The 11234-nt window shown below is 39.4% G+C and overlaps 1 protein-coding gene across 1 annotated transcript; it reads left to right on the top strand.

Moving 5' to 3' along the window:
• Window positions 1-4147: 4147 nt before the first annotated feature.
• On the top strand, window positions 4148-10481 carry LOC117488947 (histamine H3 receptor). Its single transcript, XM_034138137.1, has 3 exons — window positions 4148-4307; window positions 4821-4987; window positions 9729-10481. The coding sequence occupies exons 1-3, from the start codon at window positions 4154-4156 to the stop codon at window positions 10479-10481; spliced, it is 1074 nt and encodes a 357-aa protein (XP_033994028.1). The 5' UTR covers window positions 4148-4153.
• Window positions 10482-11234: the final 753 nt, after the last annotated feature.

The following is an 11234-nucleotide window of genomic DNA, read 5'->3' as shown; positions in this document are numbered from 1 at the left end:
ATAACAAATGTTCTAACATTTGCCGTTGATCAAACACATCTTCTAAATATCAATTTCTAACCATTACTGCCAAAGCTAGACTTCTTCTAGTTCTTTTATGGTTTTTGTATGTTGTTTTCCCATTCACCATCTGCCAAATAAGGTCTTACAACACAACAACATTGTACATTATGCAGTTCTTAGTTACGTAGTCAACAATTTCAGTATTTACCAGAGATTGCCATAGGGATGGTTTGTGAATAATTCATCTTATTTTGTAGTTGTATGTTTTTCCCCTGTCATGACTGACTTGGTTATCTGTCATTTTAGCCTCTCTCTCTGACAAGGTACAATATTTAAAAAAAAGGTTGTTATTTATATTTTACATAACAAAAATGTTGAATTTGATCATCATTCCCATTTCTCACATTATAAAAGCAGTGTTATAGCAGAATGTTTATTACAGCGTATTTCTGGTATATTCATTAATGTCACATGGTATAAGCTACAGTATAGTGGACGGTGTGTTGTTCATTTGGTTTGCCGGAAGGAGGCCCATCTATAGGCAATCAAGCTAAAACTCTTCACCAGCAGTTGTATACATTGGCATGTGTGGTAGCTGCTAAATAAGGTCATGACATCTGGGATCATGTAGAACTCAGAGGATGCAACATATCTGACTGTATAAGGTTGGAACATCTCTGCCACGTATGCTGTTTCAAGTGTATGTTCGTGTGTGTTTTAAAGCACTTGAGATCTTTCTGGTCTTGGGGGGCAGTTCCGCGATTGGCTGCTGTGGCAGCAGGTGATGTACTCCTCATTATTATTGTTTGTTGCAACAACTAAATAATAATTACTTTATCAGCTATATCTGTGTTTGTGTTTTATTGATTCCTCTCTGTTTAATTCTTTCCTGTTGTGTTATGCTGGATCGCCACAACAGCACACAGTCATTTTTATTTTCTCAAAAGGAAGAATGAAGATTGCCATGGGTCAGACTCTAAAAAGCGGATTTAAGTTTTCATAATGTAAACCACATTGGTGGATCTGCATTGAAACTCCTACGGTTGCTGTGTGCCTTTGCCTGCACTGGTTCCTCTGGTGCAACTGTGACGTGACTAACTCTGTAAAATTGTGGTGGCTCCATTTGTGAGAAAATAACAGTAATTCAAGCTGGGCTCCTTCAGTCACTTCTACTATTCTGTAGTGTTTCTCATTTCTCTTGGACCACAGCTGGGGGACTGGCAGGATAGTATCAGAATGCAAATAAGGTCTACAGCTTCTTCCACTGTGTGCCACTGGGAGGTTATACACCCACAAGTATCTAAACGAGTACATGAAATACATACATTTACACATATTGGAGGTGGAGACAAGACTTTTACTGTGATAAACTGTGAATCTCACAAGGAGTGTTGATGAGAGTTTCAGTGAGATACATCCAGTATGTGCCTCACACTCACTCCTGTTTTGTCGTTCGGCATCAGAAAAAAAAATACAGTAGCCTACTATTAGTTATTAGAAATCAGCTGTTTATTAGGCTTATGCAGTTCAAGGGATAATTCTCACCTAAAGAGGGAGGACACTCCTCAGATGTCTTAAACACATGGGACATCGTAAAACAGTAAACACACAAACAAACAGTACTATTTGTTATTAGTTATTAGAAATCAGCTGTTTATTAGGCTGCATTTATGCAGTTCAAGGGATAATTCTCACCCACCTCTTGCTCTTGCCCTGCACTTGTATGTGCCAGTTGAGCTGGTTCTTCCACCAGCTCAACTCTCTGTCCCTCATCATGAATGCAGGCAGTGGCGACGCCAGAGTATTTTTGTTGGGTAATGTATGGTAGGGCTAACCCATACAGTGGTGGGGCTCAAGTCAGTATTTGCGATGTAATTACATACACGCTATATCGCCCCCCTTGACAGTGAAACACCACGCGTGAGGTTTAGATTATTTCCCTGTGTCAATCAAAATGGAACTGTATGAAATAAAACGGCACATTTGTCTTGTAGTAAATAAAAAGGGATCACTGTGAACGTGACGTATGATAGTACACGTTGAAGATCCAATGGGGATACTGAATGGCGGTTCCGATTGATCTCAATCAGTAATGCATAACGCAGACCCAACGTTTCGTTGCTCTGATTGGCTGTAGGTCTATTCAAATTGCATTCGGAGGCATTTTGATCCGACCGCGGCCGCGCTGATATTATAACGCCAGATAATTTTATTATTTAATTTAATTTGCTTACTTTAACATCATTTTTCATGGTGGGGCTAAGCCATTTCTTGGTATGGCTGTAGCCTACCCCAGCCATACCCTGGCGCCGCGCCACTGAATGCAGGAGGCTGGCTGTATATCTGAACTCGCGCCCTCATCATTCTCTTCATCATATTGCACTTGTTGTAAGCTGCTGATGATAGTGCTTGTGGCACCGCTGCTGCCAAAAAGATCTGTCAAGTTGCGACATTTATATGCTTCACCTGCGAGTGACTTCACCTTTTTTTCTCTTGCCTTCTCGGCCCCACCTTTTTCTTTTCGTTTTCTTTGATTTGTATCAATGTTTTTTAATTCTCCCTGTCTGCCGCGGCATCTAAGCCCTTCTCTTCGTGTGGCCGGTCGTTCTGTGGTTCTCCAGATTCTACAGATGGCCAGTCCGCCCCTGGGCAACAATATAATACACAATAAGTGTGCTGCACTGTAGGGGCAGGTGGTGGACCTAACCTCCTCTAGGGGGGTCCGGGGGGCATGCTCAATCTGGTGCACTTTGAGAGCAAAATTAGGAAATCTATGGATACCTCTCTCAACACCCATATGAAACAGAACTGTAAACAGATTTACTTTTTCTTTATGCATATTTTACAAATCACTCCCCTATATTCCTGAAAAGTTCGGTTTTAACATCAGAACTACAAGTTATTTACACAAAGAAGCTAAACCGGAGGGTTCATTAACATTACCATTACGAAATAAAATAATATAGTTTAGGGCTAACTAGAAAAAGATACCAGAACTGATGGAGGGCAAATTAAAACATGACTGACCTGCTTGGAGCATCAACGCTAACTGAAGCTGGACTCGGACGTGCAACAGCGAAATACACCCCCCGGGTACAAAATAAAGGTATGCATAAACAAACAAAGGCGGAACCAATTTACATATGAAAAGAATATATCATTTTGGTGAAGAAAATCAAGATTTTCAAGTATACAAGCCAAAATAAAAAAGTTATAGAATAGCAATTTTATTTAAAAAAATGTATATCAGTTAGGCTATATATTGGGGGGGACATTTTGAGCGTATCTGAATATTGGGGGGGATGTCCCCCCCCCCCAATGTATATGGTGAATTCGGCCCTGGTGTGCACATGCAAGCCAATTGTTTGTGTCTGTGAATCAAATGAGGATCAGTTAATGGATAATGGCAGGGAAAAGATAGACTGGGGACTATTAATCACATGGATCAGTTTACCCTGCTGACAGCATTGAGAAAAAAGAAAGAGAGAGAGAATGAAATTCACTCTGACATTTAAAAAAGCGCAAATATTAGTGCAAACAATTTCAATCATGAACTTCCAAAACCTATTTTTTTCACCCTGTTTCTTTAATACGACAACTAACTTGTTGATTGTGCAGAAGAGAACACAACTTTTCTGTGGCGTTTTATATTGTAAATCTTCTCGAGACAGTTGATTATCTCGACAATACATCGTGTCAGTGTTTGGAATTACTTGACAGTCATAAAATGGCATTACATACAATGTGTGCTAAATTAAGCTATTCTTCGCTTGAAGAAGTAGGCTACATTAACGCTTTACCTTACCTTTGGCACTGCTATAAAATGCGTAATTCATCAAGTGTCCAGAGTCAGACAGCGTTTTGTGAAGTGCGTTGTGCGCTCTCTCGTGGATTTTCTTGAACATTGTGCTCAGTTTGAACAGGAAAGCGCAGCTCTCAGAGCATGCATGGGGGAGTTGGATGCACTGTCTATTCGCCTGGCACCTGTTGCATGCTTACTATTATCAGCGCTGGTCTACTGAGGATATAACGACAGCAGCCTCACCATTATATCAGGACCATGGTGGAACAAACTGAATCCAACTCCAGCGGGTACTATTTTGACAACACCTCAACTAGAGTCCAGAGCAGCTTCGTTTTTTCAGGACCCATGTTTGTCATTTTGATGGTAATGATGGTGACTTTGGTCGTTGTGATAGTTTTGGGCAACGCACTGGTCATTTTCGCTTTTAAAGTGGATAAGAGTTTGAGGACACAATGTAATTACTACTTCCTGAATTTGGCAATATCAGATTTTCTTGTAGGTAAGTCAAGCATTTGTTTTTCTGTAGAGACCGGATATTGAGTGAAGTTTAATGCATGTATAATGAGCTATTTCTGAAATAAATACTATTTTCATGATTTGCTATGATGTATGCACCCAAGACTGATTATGCCTGCCTTGGTCCCTGTAGTCTAAATGTGTACACTACTAAGTATAGCTGAGTAGGACTACATTCATGAATTAGGCAGCTGTTAATGAGTTTAAATGATGGAACCAATATAATAAGTGGAGAGTCTTGGAAACACTTCTTCAACACTATTTTTCTCTCTTTCCTTATTTGGCAGCAATGATACATTTTGTAATGCAATATTTCTATGAGCTTTCACATTCACTCACCTTATTCCCTTTAGTTCATAAAGGTAAACATATTTTAAGGTATCACTTTACTTAAAGGCGCCCCACCACCCCATCCCCATTTAGCATTTTTAATGTGCATAATTGAAGACGTTCTGTGTGTATGCTTTGAAATCCCTCACACTAATTGTTTCTGTAGGGGCATTCTGCATCCCAGTGTACATGCCTTACATCCTCACAGGAAAGTGGACACTCGGCCGCGGACTGTGCAAGCTGTGGCTGGTCATGGACTACCTCCTTTGTTCTGCATCTGTCTTCAACATTGTCCTCATCAGCTACGACCGCTTCCTGTCCGTCACCAGAGCAGTGAGTGGAACATCCTATGCCTCACATCTGTACTGCACACAGCCATTAAAAGCAATTCAGGATTGTGACTCATGGCTCACTTACCTGCCATATTTACTAAACAATCTGAAATTATGTCATAGTCACATTAAGGTAAACTTACTTGACTTTCCTCGTCTCAGTTTCCACTCAGATCGTAATAAATTGGCTTTTTCTTTATATGAGTAAAGGATTCATTCAAAGCATAATGTCAACATTTGAACAGTCCTTTTCTTTGAGCCATATACATGTTTACTGCTTGTGGTCTGTGGCTTAATTTCTGACTGGTGACCCAGCTAGAAATGTTTGGTTGTAAAAACATTCTGAGAATGTTACCATTCACTGTTCTAGGAATGTTTTCAATGGGAAGTTTTCTTTTGGTTCCCAGAATGTTCTTCTGAAAGGTAGGATAACGTTCTCTAAAAACATTCTTAAAATGTTCGTTGTTAACTTTAAGATGATTTTGATAACCTTCTTAAGATGTTTTTGATAACATTGTTCGAACATTATGCCCTATTATTCTTAAAACGTTTTCAGCTGGATGTTTTATTTTGGTTCCCAGAATGTTCTTCTGAAAGGTAGGATAACGTTCGCTAAAAACATTCTTAAAATGTTTGTCGATAACCTTCTTAAGATGTTTTTGATAACCTTCCCAAGATGTTTTTGATAACATTGTTAGAACATTATGCCCTACTGTTCTTAAAACGTTTTCAGCGGGACGTTTTATTTTGGTTCCCAGAATGTTCTTCTGAAAGGTAGGATAACTTTCTCTAAAAACATTCTTTTTTTTAAATGTGACCAGCAGCTAGTACAAGTCTCATGTACTGGAGGGGACCCAGAATCAGACTCGGTATCAGCTGGTGAAAGTAACATTTGTTTATTAGAAAAGGGAAGCTGGGAGTGGAAGTTGGTTATGGCGGCAGTGGGAAACAGTTGTTCCAGGGTGGGTAGAGAGGCCTGGCTGGTCTTGGGAGTGTGGAAGGCCTTGGATTCCTCCTGGGAGAGACATACAAATGAGTGTGAGGCAAAAGCAGGCAAAGTTGTCAAAGAATATGCTGGCAAAAAGCTAGAGCTGCACGCAACAAACCGTTCACGGCAACAATCCGGCAGGGAATGAGTGCAGGCTGCAGGCTTTCAGTCGGTCCGTTCTTCTATGTCTGTCGGTCTCAAATCTAAAAGGTGCAATAACGATTTTTATCCACTATGCATAAACAGTGGACACTGTTTATACGCAGCCCTCACAAACCACAAACGGACAGATAGCTTATCTAACAGTTAGAACCTACATACGAGACACAACCTTTATAGTCAGAAATAAAGTGTGATTATTTTCTGATATTTTACACATATGATATTATGAATACTGTGGGCCTACATACCTTAGTGTGATTATAAGTGCATTGGCTTGGAAATTCGTGTGTACAGTATACGTCCTATTAATTGTCTCAATGCGCTCATACATCTTAAGAAAGTTATCACCAAAAATGTTAAGAATGTTTTTAGAGAACGTTATCCTACCTTTCAGAAGAACATTCTGGGAACCAAAATAAAACGTCCCGCTGAAAACGTTTTACTGTAAGAACAGTAGGGCATAATATTCTAACAATGACCAAAAACATCTTAAGAAGGTTATCACCAAACATTTCAAGAATGTTTTTAAAGAACGTTATCCTACCTTTCAGAAGAACATTCTGGGAACCAAAATAAAACTTCCCGGTGAAAACATTCCTAGAACAATGAATGGTAACATTCTCAGAATGTTTTTAGCACCAAAAATGTCTAGCTGGGAACTCACACTGGGAACATGTCACCGCAAACATGCAATATCTGCTTACAGCTTATCATCAATTACGTGCTTGTTGGTTTTTTTCAAAAGGAAAATGTGGTGACATCAGATTTTTTTTAAAACATCCTTTTCAAACAAATGCAACAAGTTTGTTTTTTAAAGCGCTCTAGAAATAAATCTGACGTTGTCCATGACCGTGTTAATACCGTGTTGCCATCACAGGAACGTTTTATAAAAAAAGAATAACCTCCTGAAAACATTATCCGAATGTTGCTTTGAACATTTTCTTGTTTTGTTATCATGTAACATTGAGGGAATGTTTTATAAAATAATATCTATAATATGTTACCTCAACAACGTCCAAAAAACATCCTCAGAATGTTGCAGTCAAAACGTTCCACCTTTGTTAACATATCACATTAAAGGAATGTTTTATAAAAAACTTTCTGTCATCTCAGGCCTTAATAACATCCTCAAAACATCCTCTGAATGTTGCAGTTAAAACGTTATCTCTTAGTTCACCTTAAACCTTATAGGAACATTATTTGAAATAATAAACATCCTAAAAAGGTTCTTTGAACATCAGATTAAAACGTTTCTTTAAAACATTATTAGAACCTGTAGGTAACGTTAGCCAAAGTTGTGAGAACGTTCCCTGCTAGCTGGGGAGTCTCCCAGGTCATTGGTAGGGGCAGAACCACCTCATTCTCCCAAAAGTGCCCATCTGCAGAGGTTAATCATTCCTGACCCATTCAGGCCCAGTGCCACCCCTAATTATAGCCCTTCCCCATGACGAAGATAAAAAAAAGTCACATTTTGACTTTGGACTGCACTAGGCTTACCAGAAAATACGCAGGACGCCAATGGTGTAACATGTAAAGACTAAACTTAAAGGCACAATGAGTACGATTTTCCTAAAAACAATGTGTAGATTAAAAAAACAATACCTCACAACTTTTGTACTTCAGGAAACATAGCAATGAGTGAGGCAGAACATATTTTGTTAAAGGTATAATGGAGCATTTGCCTGAAAAACAATGCATAGACTTAAGATCTCTCTAAATCAATAAGCAGTAGAAGTGTGTGGTGGTGTCTGTGATCTCACCTTCTGCCTGTATTTTTTATTTTCTTTTCATTTGGTAGTATGTGGGATGTGTCTGGGTTTCAACCTCTATAACCAGATGCCACATCATAAGTATGCATCTAAAGGAAGCTACACAAATGGGACCGTTCAAAGAACATACAAACATAGCAAGGCAAAATGACAAAGCTTGTAAAATACGAGAGTAAATCTGACCTGTGATGGGGGCAACTTTGAATGTTGTGTTGACAAACTCAAAATGAAAAAAATTTCTTTTGTGCTTTAAATTACTTATTATTACCGCCTCAGTTGATTCAAATCATTTAATCGATGTCAGTGCAACGCTCCTCCGCGGCATACTTTTTCTGAAGCCCAATTAAACTGCATCAGTTATTTTCATTTTCTATTTTCTGCCCATCTTGGCACATATCTAGTGATTAGCAAACATGTCCAAAACTCTGCAGCTGTTAGAACCATTGAACCTCTCGTTGGGGCTTGTCTGTGCATTAGCTGACTGACTGTATCCTACACACGTGGGTGTTAACCCAAAGGTGGGATGAGGCTTGGCATGGGAGACAAAGAGAGTGTTCTGTTTCCTTTCACAAGCAAACACTTAACATCAGAGCAATGAATACAAATAACACCAGAGAGATGGAAGCCTCTTCTTTAATTAGCTAGCTTTGATCATAGAGATCCTCCTCCGTGCCATGGTCCTTCCAACCTGGAGAGATCAATCACAGCAGAAACAGGCCACCGGCTGCCAAGCAGCATTTTCCTAAAAGCATTCTCTCTGAACAATGAAAGACAAAGGATCGTCAACAGCCACATGACACAAAGTTATGCTTTTGACAGAAAAGACAGAGTTAGATTTTATGCATATGTTCGTCCATTAATGTCAGCCCATTAACAAACTACACAGTATTATAAAATATATTGTGTATCTCACAATTATACGATGGGGCTAAAATGAATCCCTATAAGGGTCTATATTTTCTTATCCATCTTTTTTTATATTCATTTTATAAAGGAACATCTATCACGAAAATCAATGTCCCCCAAGGATGATTAAAGTAATTCTGATTCTGATGAGCACACCTGATTCTTGTCCATTGAGGGCAATAATTACTGTATACCGATTAATTTATACAAACATAAGTGGAACCATTTTCCATCTTCTTTGTTGAGGAACTGCAGTTCATTTTTTGTCATTCAGAACAGGGGCATACATTCAGAGCTGGAGAGGGGTGAAGTACGCTGCCCGTTGAACAAGAATGTGCACAGGGACATAGGATGTGACACTAATTGAGACAAGTGTTCATAAGAGGTGTGCCATTGACTTAGTACTAATTTAAACACTTTTCTTTAGTGCATGATGTCACGATGTTGGAAAGTTCACTTGTTCCGTTTCACAAAATGCTATGTGGTTCCACAAACAAATCATTATATTGTGAAACTCTCAGATGTGGGTTCAACTTTCTGCTATTTGAGGAAATGTAAGACTTTTACTCCCATGCATTTATCTGCCAGTTACAGTTACACCACTACTTATCATGCTTACAAATGAATGCATCACTATGTATTTCAAATTTTAGACTGAATTATATTACTACTTTTAGCACTTTATAACATTCATTTAAGACAGTCATATTTTGCTGGATACAAATGCACCTTTTTATACTGTTTAACTCAATCACTGCTGTTAAATGAACATTGTCTACCTTTTTATGGCTAAACACATTGTTATTTCCCCCCATTTCTACAATAATGGTAGGATGCAGCAATAACTAATACAATTGTGGGACCCCCTGGCAGTACCTCTCAGCATATTTTCTTATTTCTCCTTATATTTACTGCAGGTAAGTTACCGTGCACGACAGGGCATGACTCACCAAGCCATAATCAAGATGATTGCTGTCTGGGTGCTAGCCTTTGTCCTGTATGGCCCAGCTATCATATTCTGGGAGCTGGTGGTGGGCAGAAGCAGCGTGCCAAAGGATGAGTGTTTTGCGGAGTTCTATTACTCTTGGTACTTCCTGCTGAGTGCCTCCATGCTGGAGTTTTTCTCTCCTTTCATCTCTGTGGCTTTCTTCAACCTCAGCATTTACCTCAGCATTCGCAAGAGGAGGCTCCACAGCAGGGAGGCCCAGCTCCACCTTCAACTGAGCAAAACTGCCTCTGCCCAGGGGAAAGGTATCCCCCTGTCCCACAACTCCGAGGTTGGGATGAAACTGGCTGTAAGAGGCTCTATCCACTCCCAGTCCTCCTCTCCCAGCTTGGGTAAACTAGATCACACGACCAGCAGGGCTGCCCATCCTAGCCGCCTGTCCAGGGACAAGAAAATTGCTAAGTCCCTGGCCATCATAGTGTGTGTGTTTGCCATCTGCTGGGCACCGTACACCCTACTGATGATCATCCGTGCTGCCTGCAGAGGGCGGTGCATCCAGCATCATTGGTACGAGGTCACCTTCTGGCTCCTGTGGCTCAACTCTGCTATTAACCCGTGCCTGTACCCACTTTGCCACAGTAGCTTCCGCAGGGCCTTTAGCAGGATTCTCTGCCCAAAGAGGCATACTACTCCCAAATCATCTGTCCTTCGTGTTAGCCAGTGACACGCAGATACCCACAGAAGCATGGGGATGAACAATGTGCCAGAACCAACCATGGACATATTCTACATCCAAACCCATAAATAACAACGTTTCAGAAGATTCAGATAAACTGTGCATCATAATTTGTCAAAAGTCCATAATATTTAGTTGACAATTGTGCTTTTCAGTGTTTAAATGTATAAAAGGTTGATGTTGTACAGTAGTGTATGTATTTACTGTGTTTACTTTTACAATGTGTAACAGCATGAAAGTAAGTACCTGTCTAGAAATCTGAACACAATAACAAACATATGGTGACTGATTATTAGTGCAGTAGAGTTTTAACATGTGAGAAAAAGTTCTAGATTTGGCATTTGTCTTGATTGAGTGCAATACAGGCTAGATAGTGTCACTTCATATATGTTGTTGAGTTTGTGTTATGCTGCATGTACTATACTGTACCTTGTAATTGAAAAATATATATATTTACGATTTGTGTTCATTAAAAGATCTCACTATGACAACCTTGATTCATCTTAACTAAAATAGATCGCTATCACCCTCTGCTGTTAGAACGTTTGCTATTAATATTACAGAAGCACTGTGATGAAAACAAAAAGTGCAATTAAGTATAAATGTATGTAAATCAAAGTGTTTAATGAAACCTTATATTTCTCTATGTTTGGGGCACATTATTATACAGTAGATAAATAATGGATTTCTCTACAAACTGAGTACTGTCTGCTCATTAATAATAAAAAAATTGATTGGTTG

The sequence above is a fragment of the Trematomus bernacchii genome, unplaced genomic scaffold (assembly GCF_902827165.1).
Source record: "Trematomus bernacchii unplaced genomic scaffold, fTreBer1.1, whole genome shotgun sequence".
Taxonomy (NCBI): domain Eukaryota; kingdom Metazoa; phylum Chordata; class Actinopteri; order Perciformes; family Nototheniidae; genus Trematomus; species Trematomus bernacchii.
Note: the sequence above shows the minus strand (reverse complement) of the source record. Positions and strands in the feature narration are given on the sequence as shown.

Excerpts from the sequence above, each read along its gene's own strand:
- LOC117488947 (XM_034138137.1), top strand. The coding sequence starts at position 4,154 with ATGTTTGTCATTTTGATGGTAATGATGGTGACTTTGGTCGTTGTGATA. Across the intron at positions 4,308-4,820 it reads AATATCAGATTTTCTTGTAG|GGGCATTCTGCATCCCAGTG; the intron begins GTAAGTCAAGCA and ends TTGTTTCTGTAG. Across the intron at positions 4,988-9,728 it reads TCCTGTCCGTCACCAGAGCA|GTAAGTTACCGTGCACGACA; the intron begins GTGAGTGGAACA and ends TATTTACTGCAG.